Source organism: Triticum dicoccoides, chromosome 6B, assembly GCF_002162155.2.
Source record: "Triticum dicoccoides isolate Atlit2015 ecotype Zavitan chromosome 6B, WEW_v2.0, whole genome shotgun sequence".
Classification (NCBI taxonomy): domain Eukaryota; kingdom Viridiplantae; phylum Streptophyta; class Magnoliopsida; order Poales; family Poaceae; genus Triticum; species Triticum dicoccoides.
The window spans coordinates 348,007,548-348,022,154 of NC_041391.1; the positions used below are offsets into that span (position 1 = coordinate 348,007,548).

General features: G+C 48.5%; 2 protein-coding genes and 2 long non-coding RNA genes across 10 annotated transcripts in view; 2 read left to right on the forward strand and 2 right to left on the reverse strand.

Moving 5' to 3' along the window:
- Positions 1-259: 259 nt before the first annotated feature.
- LOC119321834 lies at positions 260-4,051 on the reverse strand. Its single transcript, XM_037595359.1, has 5 exons — positions 3,776-4,051; positions 3,348-3,695; positions 1,736-2,166; positions 1,355-1,642; positions 260-1,231 (listed from the first exon to the last, which is right to left on the reverse strand). The coding sequence occupies exons 4-5, from the start codon at positions 1,574-1,576 to the stop codon at positions 605-607; spliced, it is 849 nt and encodes a 282-aa protein (XP_037451256.1). The 5' UTR covers positions 1,577-1,642; positions 1,736-2,166; positions 3,348-3,695; positions 3,776-4,051; the 3' UTR covers positions 260-604.
- A 2,552-nt stretch (positions 4,052-6,603) lies between these two features.
- Positions 6,604-8,754, forward strand: LOC119323669. Its single transcript, XR_005156445.1, has 3 exons — positions 6,604-6,927; positions 7,027-8,081; positions 8,277-8,754. It is a non-coding gene; the product is annotated as an uncharacterized LOC119323669 (long non-coding RNA).
- A 37-nt stretch (positions 8,755-8,791) lies between these two features.
- Positions 8,792-10,305, reverse strand: LOC119323670. 3 transcript variants are annotated; one of them, XR_005156447.1, is made up of 5 exons: positions 10,166-10,305; positions 9,820-10,075; positions 9,511-9,593; positions 9,341-9,427; positions 8,792-9,229 (listed from the first exon to the last, which is right to left on the reverse strand). It is a non-coding gene; the product is annotated as an uncharacterized LOC119323670 (long non-coding RNA). The 3 variants fall into 3 exon arrangements; XR_005156448.1 differs by having other exon boundaries at positions 9,306-9,427; XR_005156446.1 differs by having other exon boundaries at positions 8,792-9,427.
- Positions 10,306-10,916: 611 nt separating this feature from the next.
- LOC119322221 (casein kinase 1-like protein 3) overlaps positions 10,917-14,607 on the forward strand; it is a 31,799-nt gene continuing 28,108 nt past the window's right edge. For 3 of the 5 annotated variants that reach the window (XM_037595720.1, XM_037595719.1, XM_037595718.1), the window contains exons 1-2: positions 10,919-11,146; positions 11,244-11,284. In XM_037595720.1, the coding sequence (XP_037451617.1) occupies positions 11,071-11,146; positions 11,244-11,284 (117 nt within the window). In that variant the 5' untranslated portion in view covers positions 10,919-11,070. Of the gene's footprint in view, positions 11,147-11,243; positions 11,285-14,607 lie in introns of all 5 variants that reach the window. The other 2 variants (XM_037595722.1, XM_037595721.1) reach the window with 2 other exon arrangements.

Below are 14,607 nucleotides of genomic sequence, written 5' to 3' on the forward strand. Positions count from 1 at the left end.
GTAAGTCTGTGATCTATACGGCGGTCCACTAGATGTTGCAGTTTATGCTGATTGCTTTGTGTTTTCGAAATCATCATCCAGTTTTGAATCTGACGCAGGACGGAGGCAACCACACAACGAGAAAGCACATCAAACATTTTTTAATTCCTATGGAGGCACGTCAAAGCAGGAAATATAGGAATAACAGCACTAAGTCAATTTGACAGTCAAATAAAGTTGTGACATCCCTTATTGGAAAATGAAAATCACACGCCAAGGATAAGAGTAATAGCATGAATTCAAATTAAACTGCCATCCAGCAAGGCACAAAGCTTATTGGAAAAACAGATCACAGTCCCAAATTAAGCATAAATGCAGGAAATCGAACTACTCTGGATTGGATTTTTGGATTCAACTACTCCCTCCGTTTGGAATTATTTGTCGCAGAAATGGATGTATCTAAACGTATTTTAGTTCTAGATACATCCATTTTCGCGACAAGTAATTCCGAACGGAGGAAGTACCTGCTTCAAGCGCTGAACCGAACATCACTCTACTGGCCCGTCGCGAGGCCGCTTCACAAACGGCAAGACCGGGTTGAAACAACTGGTTTTTTTGTGCCCAGCTACACCGCAATTGCCGCAGGTAGGGATTTTGCGAGGTTTTTTCGGAAGATCACCCCTGCGGGGTGCCCTTTCTCCCTACAAACCGTACAAAACCTCGATCGCGCGTCCTTGACCTCATATCCAGGTTTGTCCCTCACTGTGGTTGGCCTACCCTTCTGCTTCTTCCTATCAGACGGCAGCAACGTCGACAGTGACATACTGGAGCCAGCTTCACCAGAAACTGAACTAAGCCCACACTCGGTGGAGATGAACATCTGAGAACACATGTCGTCTGGGTGCGAAGAACTTGTGCCCATCCTCTGAGTGGGATTGGCTGATTCCCCAATTTGAGTTTGGTCCACCAAACTTTTGCCATCCTTGACCGCCGCCAAAACAGTCAGCTCTGCCTTGCCTGCAATCAAGATGTCCATTGCTCTATCAAAGGCATCGACATTGCTATCACCAAGATGGACAAACTCGAGCACGGTCAGGTGTAGTGCTGTATGCCTGTAGGAGGATAACCGCGGAGGCCCTTGATCCTTTTGGTAATGGAGAAGGTGAAGTGGCGAATTGTCGCGGGCATCTACTGTCCACCTTTTCATGACATGGAATCTGGGTATTTTTCTCACTCCCAAATGAATTAAAACCTGCATACAAGGAAGGGGAAGAAAGAACATTACAACCTGAAGATGGAAACCTGGATAAATCATTCTGAAGAAAATGTTTATAGCGAAGCTGCTATAATCGGTCGGGGGTAAGTTAGGAACAACCTTGATAGCATGGCAACAAAGCATCCCCATGTGCTCGAAGAGCCCACATTCGCATGTGTACCTAGCACAACCATCATGGACACTGACCACATGCATTTCACGGCACCACTTCTCTCGCTTCTCAGCTTCAACATGTCGCACGTGGTAGGTGATGCCCCGCTCAACTTCCTCAATATCATACCTACCAGAGCGATACAAAGCCTGGCCAAACATCTCGTACATTGTCCGGGTATAGACTTTACTTGCATGCTCCTCCAAAGGGTAATTGTATCGGAGAACTACCCCACCCTGTTAAAACACACAAACAAATCTGTTAGCGAGGATGCAAAACAGAAAATAGATGATTTATCTAGTTGCGTTAAGTTTTTCTTCAACACACACCAGCCTCGTTCTCTTCTCTTGGAATCCTTCTTCATCTTCAGTCGAACTGCAATTTGCTATATTGCTTCACAAAAAGGTTCATGGGGCATGCAGGCGGGATGTAGCCTTTCAACAAATGGTTTGCACTCTCGCTTCTTTGCGTACTGGTTTGCTTCGCACATAACTTGCCACTAAAATAAGGCTTCGCCCACTTGTGACGAACCTCGAAAATTTGTATGAGGAAAGTGTTGTTGTGAAGCTTGTATTTGTCAACCCAGGAATAGAGATTGTAGAATTCGTACGCCTCTGCCAGCGAATCAAAAATGGTGCCAAGCACCGGGTTGACGACCACCTCAGTCCCCCTATCAGCGAATCCTCTAATTGCAGCTTCAAGCGGCGGCACATGATCAACTACTACAGATCTCTCATCTGGCGCACGAGGACCTCTTGGTCTGCAGTTAGATTAGCACAGTCCACATAGTTAAGGGAGGAGAAATAATTGTCACAAAGAGCAGAATAAAAAAGACAGCCAATAATTCTAACAAATTGGGTTAGACTACATCTAGTCACGATCTCCCCGAATTGAAATTTGTAACTATGCCAACACAAGATAAACTGGTTCAACTTACACTTGCAGACCATACCACATTAGCAACACACAATATACATTCAGACCAGAGAGTGGTATTAGTACCAGACCACGTTTTTTGGGTCGATGAAATTTAACCAGGCTACAGAATGCCGGGGCACGCGTATAATCGTAACAGAACACCCAGACATGATTAAGAAAACGTGCAAGGACCATTTTTATGACAAGCCTGATTCAATCTATATTGTCTCACCCACTCTACATTCAGACTGCTGCACGAAATTCACTAAACTTCTACAAATGGATTCCACCAAAGTATATATTTCCCTTTGCGATGTTTGAACACTAAAAAAGGTCACCATCCCAACAGAGAATCAGCTACCAGTACAACATTGGTCAGAAAGAACTTAATCACGCAATTACGGTGCTTCTTATTACTAGCAGTTCAAGCTCTTTTTGTCACTGAAAATTAACCTCGGCTGCTTGTTTCTGTGAAGTCGAAGCTGCGGTGCGGGGCACCGGTGGTGTACGATGACGAGCGACAAGTGGTCCGTTCGGTGATCTTCCGTGACGCCAACATTGCTTTGCTCTCTGTAGTTCTCCGCAGGAGTCGGAGCTGCGTTGTCTTGCTGTGAGTGGATGGCGTTCCGCCGTGTAAGGGTAGTGTTGTTCGATGGCCAATAGGGTTGTCGTTTTTCTTTTCTCATTGATCTTCGGATCCTCCCCATGTTGTTCTTCCGCTGCTTTCTGCTTAATCTAATTGAAGCCAGCAATTTGCTGGATCTTTCAAAAAAAGAAAATTAACCAGGGACATACTACAGCAGTGCCACGGGTATTTTTTGCCGACCAACCACTGGTTAGTGCTGAAGCAAAACATCTAAGAACTTGTTGGGAAGGGTTGATTCAGATTTCTGTTGTTTCCTCCACTTTTTACCCAGAGTCCTACCCAAATTCACAAGCCTAATGAATTTTTCAGTAGTTGCTCGCATGACTGAGAACAGGAAAATGAACAGTTGGCCTAAAGGACAGAAAATCAGTACCTACCGGCGTATTGTCGCAGTCTCGCGCCGACGGCAGGTACACGCCCCCAGAACTGAATGCCGTGCAGGAATCCGACGCGGCACTGCGGCGGCTGGACTCGGCGGATGTGTGCGAGACGACGGCATGAGTCGCGCACCCAGGGTTTGCGGATGCCACATCTCCGCCACCAGCACTGAAGCTCTTGCAGGAAGCACTGGATGACTGGACATCAGCCAAGTCCACCACTTGATCCAACAGACGAATGTCCGGCGAGGGCGCTTCGACGGCCGAATCCGGCGAGAAGCGTCACCACCCTCGCCCAAAACGAACGGCGGCTCGCACACCTCTGGACCCGTTGCCGCTGAGATCGTTCTGCAGCACCGGCGACCGGAACGAGCTCGTTAGATCTATATTTCAACCAAGAAAAAATAAAGACAAGGGGGTTCACTCACCCAGAGTCCAACCCCGCCTCCGTCGTCACTCCGAGGTTCGGCATGAGCATCGACAGCCGGAACAGGAAGCAGCCCCGGTGCCGGTGCTGTTCTCGCAGCTCACCTTGCTCTTTGCCCACCAACCACCAAGACGGGGAAAGGAATTCGTGCGAGACGCACCAAATGCGACTAACCACAAGGCCCAGTCCCGTACATAGCTTCAGACCACCGGGGCCAGCCGTGCAGAGAACCGATGGCCCACTCTGCACCACGCGCGGGGCACGTCTCTTGTCCGCGCCAGACAAGTACCACGGACCGAGCCCACTGCACGGTCCCGACGCAGTGTATCTCTCTGTATTACACTATGTATCACTGCTTTAGCGCTTTTGCAAATCAAACTGCACGCATCACCGTGCAACTCGGGTGCGGCCGGATAGCTGCGTGCAGCTGCCGCTGCGTGCAGGACATCCACTCTCAAACAACAAGCCACTAAGCCCAGTGAGAGAAGAAGAGTATACTCAGTGCTGGCAAGATAAAGACATTCAGGAAAACAATTTGACCGGTTGGCCAACTTAGAGGATTATCATCGCAGACTAGCTCTTCCCATGTCTGATACCAAAACCCTTCTTCCATGAATAAAGGTTATAAAAAGCATACGCCTCTCCCAGAGGGTCAAAACATGTCCCAAGAATCGCCACGATTACCTTATCGGTTGGATTGTTTTGAACGCACCCAACTGCTTCTCAATTCTCAAGGGCACTTACACGCGACAGGCATGGTGTCCTTGGGGCAGCAACTCCAATGCTCATCCTGCAAAAGTTTCCTTTTAATACTCAGCAACATTCTTGATCGGAGACCATGTTCTAAAGAGAAATTAGATACAGGGCAACGGTAAATTAGCATAGTAAACCAAAATGGACCCCCAACATAATGACGAACAGCCCAAGTGCATCATCTTTCCTACTACACACGTTCAATCAATGATTGTCAACATTTATTCTTCTACCATCTACAAATAACTATTCTCGCTGCACAAGCAATATTAGTACAAACCTCGCAGCCTAACAATTACATGTCTACTCCTACCCATGGCAGTGAGGATCCAAGGCAGGGAAACCCCGCTGATGGGAAAATTCTCCATTGAGAGCTCGCTTTGTGAAAGGAACATTCTCCATTGACCCAAAAAAATACCTATGATGTTGTATACCTTGGCAATATTCACATTGTTCTGTCTCAGCTGATTCATCAAATCCATGTTGTACACATCTACTCCTTTCATTTCTAAATGTAAGGCTTTTTAGAGATTTCAATACGGACTACATACGGATGTATATAGATATACTTTAGAGTGAAAATCCATTCATTTTGCTCCGTATGTAGTCCGTATAGGAATCTCTAAAAGGTCTTATATTTTAGTAAAGGAGGGAGTATGTGCTTGTGCAATGGCCAGTGCATTGTCTGTCCAAAATCAGGGCACAGCTAGTGATTGTACTGGTCGCGATGCTCTGCTATGTACCCATTGTCTTTGGATAGCACCAGCCTTGTTAGAGCAGGGCACTCACAATGGCAAGACCTTGTTTTCTCCACCCAGCCTTTCCCTGACACAGACACATAATGTCAAGATCTTGTCAAGTAGTAATTTTTTACAATGTCTGATAAATTATCCAGTATGCTGTCTCATAATTACAAGCAATCACATACATACGAGCTGGGAAATCTTCATATTTGCACATTGCAATACAAACATTCTTTCTTGCATTTCAGAATTTAGGGTGTAATCATTTCTCCAGGGGCGCAACAATATGTGAAAAACGAAACATTCAACTCACAACCATCTAGTGTATCCCTCTACTGTAGTCTTTTAATTACAAGCAACCACACATATATGAACGTAGATTGTTCAGATTTGCAGCACGAATTGTATGATTACAATGTAAGAGAGAATGTCTCCGTTGCAAAACATGAGGTGCCAGACTCATCTGAGATCCCACCGGTACACTAGCTTGATAATTATGAGCAACCACACACATATGAACAGAGATTGTTCAGATTTGCATCACCAATTTCTTCAGATTTGTATGGGCATACCTGCAGCTCCATCCTGGAGCTCTAAGGTCCATCTTGCCTATCAATTGTTCGGAAGCCTGCAGTGAATCCTCCTGTGATCTCCCACCTTCGCCCCCCGCACACAAATCTGACCGTGAAAGCTCTAGGCGCGAGAGGCTCCATTTGGGCGTAACTATCAGTAACCTTCTCAAGCACCATAGATCTGTGCAGCAAGATGAGGAAATTCCAGATCGACACCATGGGATCCAGAATCGAACAAAAATCTCAGACGAATCTAATGAGCTCTTACGCTACCTTATTTGGCTGCATAGGATCTCCATGCCCACCAGTGGATGCGGCCCTCCTAGATTCGCCGCCCCGCAAGCTCACCCCTCTCACCATTGAAGAATCCAGGAGACCAGTACCATCCGCCCACAAATCCTCGCATTTACTGCTCCGTTGCCAGAGTTAACGAAAAGCACATATTCTGACCCATGGATCAGCAACGAAACCGACGAGTTGAGCCACGGCTCAACTTCCTGCCGTCCACGTCCGCCGAGCGCCGTCTCCGTACTTGCCCATAGCTCAGGTGTATTTTCTCCATTCCATATTTACAGACGCTCGTGAATCTCGCACAGCTATTTAATGCTCCGTATCCCAACACGCCGCTCGACCGCTCAGATATAGAGAGCGCAGAAACACCGTGTCCACGTATCGATCTAAAAATGACCCAACGCTGTCCCGCATTGATTGCTACGGCAGCCGGCACTGTATGCGCGGACCAGGTGGTTCTCGCACGGCTCGGGCATTTTCCTGTTCCTTCCTGAGCCGTGCCCGTGAGCCGGTATCCGTGACGGCCACCTGCCCCAACCCTCGATAATTGCATCCCCACCCATGCTCCCCCTCACAACCCACACAGCTCCAAAGAAATCCCCATCGCCGCCGCTCCCTCCCACCTTGTTCACTCGCCGCCATGTCCGCCGCGTCATCCTCCCCTCTCACCGTCCCAACTGACTTCCTGCTCCCTCTCAACCCGGTATCCTTTTTGCGGTGACGAGATCGCGACGAACTTCGCAAGGACGGGAGACAAGTTGGGTCATTGGTTCTACAAGTGTAGAAAATACGATGTAAGCAGATCTGAAATTCCTGTTTTTGTTCTTGTTTCAGAGCTGAGTTCGCAGATCCACAGGAATACGGCCCCTGACTATCACGTTTTCTAATCGCAGGCCCTCCAGTGCCGATTCTTCGATGCCAGAAGACGTACGTGAGGAGGCTAACTCCGCTTCAGCTTGCCCGTGCTTAGAAGCAACAAGCAAGTCGACATTCACCAAGCCGTGCAGATGGTCCATGCTGCCAACCAACCCCCTGTGCAGCAAGGCGATGGAGGGCAGATAGCCACCCAATCCAGTCTTTGCCACCGCGGTCTCGGCCAGGGCAGACTTTGTGTCAAACTGATCAACTACAAGTCGTCGTTGCATCCCGTTCCCAAATGCTTGTAGTTGCCACTCTACTGCTTGCAGCTGCCAATCCCATGCTTACCGTGCTTGTCCTTCTGTTTGTAGTCGCCAGGTACTTTGGCTTGGTAATTAATGTGTTCAGAGTTGTTTACTGAGTGGCCGTGCGAACGGCCAGAAGGCGTCAACCATGTCAGGGTGGCTCCCTGTACCTCAAGCCTGTTTCACCTAAAATGTCAGGGTAGCTCCCTGTACCTCAGGCGTCAACCGTGCGAACTTTATTGGCAGCTTCATATGTAATGATAGTAACTATGTTCAGTATGCTTGTTACTGGCTGTCATTGAAATTAATTCTGCGTAATGAAAATTCTTATTGTTATGCTATTACACAATTTGTTATATAAGAGAACTGTCCCTTATGTCTTTGTTGATCAGTTCTATACAAATTCTGCCCTGGCCGACCAATATGGGGTTGCACATAGACTGAAGTAGCAAATGTATTATATATTACTAGTATTATTTTTCATTTCAGTTTGTTAACACAAATATTTCTTTATTATTTTGCTTCACTAGTGATACATAGGGCATTGATATTTGAAAGGTGCATAAGCTATTAAGCTTCCACACCAACAGTCGATGGGAACAACTAGAATCATGCATTGATGTCTCGAAACATTTTCTGCACTTGAAAGTAGTGAGAGTATGTAACCAGTTACTTTGTCGGCATTTAACAAATCGAAGAAGATATGCACCAGGTTTTTCAGGTTAATTTTCTGCAGTCATACATATCAAGTTGTTCCATTCGGAATGCAAATCTTTTTCTGCAAGGTTGGCCTGTTGTGAAAACAACCTTTTCGATCTATCCCTCCGTTCCAAAATAGATGACCCAACTTTGTACTAAGTTAGTACAAAGTTGGGTCATCTATTTTGGAACGGAGGGAGTACAACAAAACTTTGCTGCCTGCACTAACTTCGCAACAGCTGGATAATTTTCTCTGGATCTACTTTTTTGTTAATGCGCAGCACCAGCGACTACGGCTTCGGCGATGACTGTCGTTTCCTCCATCACTTCCCACCATGGACACGATCAGGCTATTTACGAAAAAAGATGAACAATTGGACCTAGGCGGTGAGGGGGAGCTCGGGAAGCCAATGTGTCTTGCCAGCACCTTCAAGACCAGGCTATGCATGAGCTTTGTCGCCGGTGGAGGCCACTTGGCCTATGGCAAAGCTGAGCTACGCAGGTCAAACGCATCTTAAGAAGTCCAAGATCAAGTGGTTTTCATGGTGTTTGTGATGATCGTGTGTCTGCTATTTTGCAGAAATGCCTAAATAGAAGGTTGTCTATTCTTGTTGTAGTCCATTTTTTCGGTTCAATGAAGGCATGATAGGCAAGGCAAGAAAAATGGATTGAACAGGAACTCACTGTATCTCTTATTTTATTCCTCGAATTCTAACTGAACAATACAATTCTTTATGTTGCTGGACATCACCTCTTCCACTCCTATTTTACATGTAATACATGCATTATCAGCTTCGGTGTTATTACCTTCTCTTTGGATAATGAGCAGAGTAAGTGTCAGTCCAAGAGAGATAGTGCTAACAGACAACAAGGTCCTCAAGTTCTGGGTTGAGGATGAGTGCAAGGTTTTTGGGATCCCTTGCGGTCGTCACAAAATCAAAGGCAGAGATGCCAACATAAACCCTGAAGCAATTCAGTTCATAAAGGGTACAGTTGAAATGAACAAGACGGGGGTTCACAGCTTGCGTGCAGCAGAAGAGTTCCTTTTGCGCGACATCAACGAGAATTCCAGCCAGCTTGAAAAAGATTGTTTCCAGATAGCCTTTGTTATATTTTGTCATGGACCATCTGCTTTCTCTGTCATGTATCAACTGTTGTCGAACACGCGCATCAGCCTTATCAATGCAACACACTTACACCGACATGACCTACTATTCTCCGCCTCTGGTTTCCCCTTTATAATTGACAAAAAACACAAATGTCATCATTTAAACACACTTGTAGCACCGACGTCCATGGCTGCTGCTTACCTTCCAAAACAATAATTACATGAATAAGTGTTTACCGAGCAGCCGCATGCGATTTCTTGCATTCACTTTGACACCTTGTCCTCTCGACGTTTAGCCAGCTCTTACCGTACCTTATTCTGAATCTAATCTCCCAAGAATTGCAGAATGTAAGTCAGTCATATTTTAAAACCCATAAGCTCATACACAATCTGAACTCAGCACTCACCAAACTTGTGGATCGACTCCTCGAGCGCACTCATCCGTGATAGACATGGTGTCCTATCTGGTGGCTCACTCCTTAGCCATAATCTGAATTTTTAGAACAAGTAAAACATTCAGTACACTGTCCCAAATACCATAGAAATAAAAATGTGAGCACTATTTCTTATTTCTGAATGTGGACAAGCCGGTGATTTTGCTTTGGCAAAGCTTAGCAGCTTGCACCCAATTATCAGGAAAGAGCTAAAGCACATTTTATCTGAACCTAAAGTGAATACAATATAGTTTTTCAAGCAGGGACGGGTTGGATTCAGACCTTTTTGTCCATCCAGGAACTTTCGGATTCACTGTGTCAGTGGGCTGCGCCGACCTAGTCGGGAGATGCATCCGCATGGCAGCGAGCTCCACCATGCCTCCCGGTTAGCTCGTCATCGCTGACCTGCTGGCTGCATCCAGAAGCACCCTTTGAGTTCATAGTTCCACCGCAGGCGGCCTCGCTTGGCCGCATCAACACCAGAGGAGCCACATCTGGCTGCTCAACGGTGTCCGCGAACTCCTACATCAGTGGGAACCTGAAAAGGGGCGGCAATGGCCGACGTCCATGGCCGTTTGTTAGCCTCCCCCTTTCACGTAGGGATTTAGTGTGATCTGCGTGTGCTAACCTGTCGACGGCGTTGAGAAGTAACTCCATCCCAGCATCCTCCCTTTTTTCCTTGTGGCCAGAAGGAACCGCCGCCGCCACCCCCTTCTTCCTTGTTCGTCGGGAGAGAAAAATGGCTCAGCTTTTCGCTAACGATCTGAGCTTCTTATCTGACCCTAGGCTCGGTTATTTCGTCAACGTCCTGGTCCAGGATCAGGACGACCACGTCCGAACTCCGTCGCACGCCTACGCCGCCGCGGTCCCACAAACGCGACACTGTTTCCTACCGTATATTGCGGACGGCCCTTTTTTCCTTCGCCCTTTGTCAGATGGGTCAGCGCTATTATTCCGGATCCCAAGTCACTAACGGGCGATCGCGATTTCGGAAGCATCCGCGCTCGGGCACCGAATCGCCGCTTCCGAGAAGGGGTTCATCGGGAGCCGAGAGGCGAAACAGAGGAAAGGCACGTGAGTTTCGGAGGAGATAGTGCGGGGACCGGGGAGGCGGGCACGGGGCAAGAAGGTTGCTGTGCACGGCGCGTGACTTTCGGAGGAGATGGTTGTGACGAAAAGAGTTTTCGTCCGATGCGGTAAATTGCTAAACGCAGTTTCGGTTGTGGATTAGTATAATCTCAATGGTTAGATTAAATTAGTGGTCTCGATCGTGAGGCTGTAATTCGCCCGTGGATCTTGGGTTGGGTAAGGTGTTTAATAGTAGTAGAGATAAGTAAGGTGTTTCTTTTCTTCAACTTACCCTGAACAGCGGAACTGTTCGAGTTGTTTCAAGCTGCGGCCAAAAAGAACTCCAGCCGGTAAGAGGTGGCCCTAACCCAGTCTGACCTTATAGAAGCTTCAGCCGCTTCTTTGCCCCTCCTGCCACCCAAGCTCCAAACCCTAGCTTCCTAGCCTACGCGTCCCCGAGCGAGCATGGATCGGATCGTCGGTAGCAAGTACAAGCTGGGCCGCAAGATCGGGAGCGGCTCCTTCGGGGAGATATATCTCGGTTCGATCTTGATTCCTTATCCTTCGATTTCCTTCTCCGTGGTTGGATTAATTCATGGATCTGATGGGGTTTGGTGTCATCTCCCTCCTGTCTGCAGCCACGCACGTCGACACGTACGAGATTGTAGCCGTGAAGATCGTGAGCTCCTCCTCCATCGCTTGCCTTGTATTTTCTTCAATCCGTTTGGATTATGCAGCGTCTAGTGCCACTAGTTGTGTGAAGATGTAGCCGTTGGGCTCCTCAGATATATATTTTAACCGGCGCATTGCTGTGCATGTTAGAAATGCCCTGACATAGGAGTGTTAATTTTCAGTTCAAGTTTATGCTAAGATTGATGGGTTAGAAACTTAGAAACTGCTTATTGTTCCTTGCTGGTTGGTTTTCTTTTTGGAGATAGTTTCTTGTGTTTATTTTTATATGCTTTGTATATACAGAACGTTCAAGTTTTTTTTTTGGGGTCAAGTAGCACTTTTTACATATCAATTTCAGTTACTTCATGGATTCACATGGTTATGGGTTGTTTCTGCCTAGAAAGAAGGGTGCGCTGTTTTGTGACTTGCTTGATGCTTCTGCAACACAAGTACACAGTAATATTTTGAAATGGGAAGGGTGTTATGGTTCGAACTAACTGTTCCCGCCATAGTGGTCTATTCAGTGATTATGCAGATACTGTGTTGCTTTGAACTGTGACAGAATAAAAGAGGAAAGTGTTGTGTTACTGTTAGGGACAGGGATCATTTAATACAGCAACCAAAAAAAGCAACCAACATATAAATGTTCTGTTAATAAACACAAATTGGCTTTTACATGTGATGAAACAGCTCTAGATCATGATAATACACTTGTTGTCCTTATATTTCTTTCCTGGGCTGGACGGGCCATATCATCTGCTTATATTTAAGGTTCACTCCCAATTCACAAGTTTCTCTGCTTGGTTTCTATCATTGTTGCTGCCTCTTCCTCTGCTTCACGTGCACTGGGCTAGGCTCCAGTGGAGGGCGCACAACCAAAGTTGTGGCAGTTCCCTCCTGTCCAGTGGCTAGGTACCGCATAGAGCACCTTTTATAGAACAAACATGCTCATGGTTTGGTGTGATTTTGAGTTGTTGTCTGGGTTCAGGTAGTGGTGTATCTCTCACTTCTGTTCATGTTTTCTCGAATAAGTAGTGGCGCATAAAGGGCGTGTTTGGTTGCCCGGGTGGCTATAGCCTGCATCGCATGGAGGAACCTGGCTGAGTCTAGCCTGGTTGAGATGATGCAAGGATGAGCTGAGATGAGTGTTTGGTGAAATGTACGGTATGCGTGCATGAGAGATGTTGTTTGGTAGACTGCATTAGAAATTCCTCAAAATATTATCTGAAATCTGAACCAAAACTCAAGTTTCAATTTATTTATCAGAAATTTCTCAAACGGTTTTACTATCTAGGTCCGGCGGAGCCTCGTCCAGCTTCTTTCTTGGATGGGCACGTCAGCTCCGCTCCTGCTGCTTCTTGGATTGGACGGCAGCTTCTTCATGGCTGCGACACAACCTGTTGCTGCTTCTTATTTGATGCAGCACGACAGACGTCCTGGTACCTCTGGCTCACACCCACCCTGCTCCGGTGGATGGGGTGGCCGAAGCAGGCCTTGCTCCGGTGGATGGGGGTTGGATAGAGAAGACATAGATGGGGGCACGAGGGAGAGGGAGGGGAGGAGAAGCATGGGAACAGGAGGGAAGGAGAAGCTCTACCTCGGTGGTGAGGAGCCACGCCGGCGGCAAGGGCAGAGGCAATGGTGCGGTGGATCTAGCGGCATCGCAGAAGAGAGGGGGGCTGGGGAAGAGTGGCGGACAAATCGCATGGGGGGCGAGATTGCGAGACGAGTCTCGCTGCATGCGCGGATGCAAACACGAGCCTGGATCCGGAAAACGACCAAAACTTGCGCTTCTGCTCAGCCTGGCTCGGAGACTGTCGGTGTACTAGAGTAGGGGTACCCTAGTATCCCAAACTTGTGCACGGGCAGTTGCAGCGCCCCGCGGCAAGGCTTGCCGGGTGACCGCCAAGATCCTCCGTGGTTCCTGTGGAGCCATTCAAGAACAAAGTATTCAAGCCAAGGAGACAAGGCCCCGGCAAGAGGAGCTTGCCGGAAAGGCCAACCAAGGCATCTCAAGGAACTTGCCGCGACACGCCATGCGTCCCGACAAAGCCCGGTAAGCGACAAGCTTCCGGACGCGACAAGACAACGACCGCGGCAAGGCGCTTGCCGCGGCAAACTACCACTCTGTACCCACGCTCCAGCACATCCACCAACGTGTCACCCTGGGGCCTTTCCAGGCGCGCGTGGCGAGAGACTGTGCAGCCAGCGGTGCGCGGTGGCAAGCGACGCTGACAAGACTGCCATCGTGGCGAGCGGTGGCGTCCCTGACGGTCCTTTTTGCACTATTTGGGCGACGCAGACGGGCATTTAATGCCTTTGTTCCCTGCCGTCAGGGTTAGGTATGATACACTGTACAGGTAGCTATACCAACCGCAATTCCTTTTTCCATTTTTGCCCTTGTCTACGTTGCCACCTGTCGGTGACCCCTTGAGCATATAAAAGGAGGCCTATGCGCAATGTAGGGGGGGGGGTTCGAAAGCAGAAAACACTCACGCTCGGTCTCGTTAGCAGCTTGTGTGTACTGTAGCACTCAGCGCTCCCGAGCAAGAACTCAATACAATCAGACAAGCAGCAGTAGGAGTATTATCTCTCCGGAGAGCTCCGAAGCTGGGTAAACTGCTCGTGTGCTTCGCCTCGATCCGCTCTTCGTGCGATCTCCGCCCCCCGCCGAACCGAAAGGGGCTCGGTCTGCCGGCCCCATAGGTGTTCGTGGATCAGTTTTCCCGACATCTTTGGCGCGCCAGATAGGGGGCGTCGATGTTGTGTGAACCTGATCCGGCGTTCACGCGAGCTAGATCTTCATCTTCTTCATCGACATGCCACCGAAGAAGAAGGCTTCGGAGGCAGTTGTTCCGTCCGCGTCGATCCCACCGCCACCGGAGCAAACGGGTGGTGGGGTAGACACCGGCGGAAGAACGGACATCGACGAGGGAGCCCACGGTGCTGCCAGGTCCAAGGACAAGGCCGCGCAGACCTCGGCGTCCGTACATGCACCGCGCCCATCTCAGGAGGCGCAGGACCGACAGCGTCATGGTATTCGCAGTACCATACGTTTGTTGGACCAAGATCGAGCTGGTGGGTCTCGGAGTGCTCGAGACCAGCATGCACGCCAACATACTGGCACGAGCGAGACATGGTCGCCTGGACGGGATACTGCTCCTTCTAACATAGTTAGAAGTCCGAGCATATCCCGCTCCTCGCGCCGTTCGCCACTACCGCCCACCACTCCAGCAGAAGCTTTGGCACGAGCTCAACTGCTCCTGGATTACCCTCCAACGACGGACAAGATCGATGAATGGAGGGCCACCATTCAGAGTCTCATCGGCT

Excerpts from the sequence above, each read along its gene's own strand:
- LOC119321834 (XM_037595359.1), bottom strand. The coding sequence starts at position 1,576 with ATGTACGAGATGTTTGGCCAGGCTTTGTATCGCTCTGGTAGGTATGAT. Across the intron at positions 1,232-1,354 it reads TTTGTTGCCATGCTATCAAG|GTTTTAATTCATTTGGGAGT; the intron begins GTTGTTCCTAAC and ends CCTTGTATGCAG.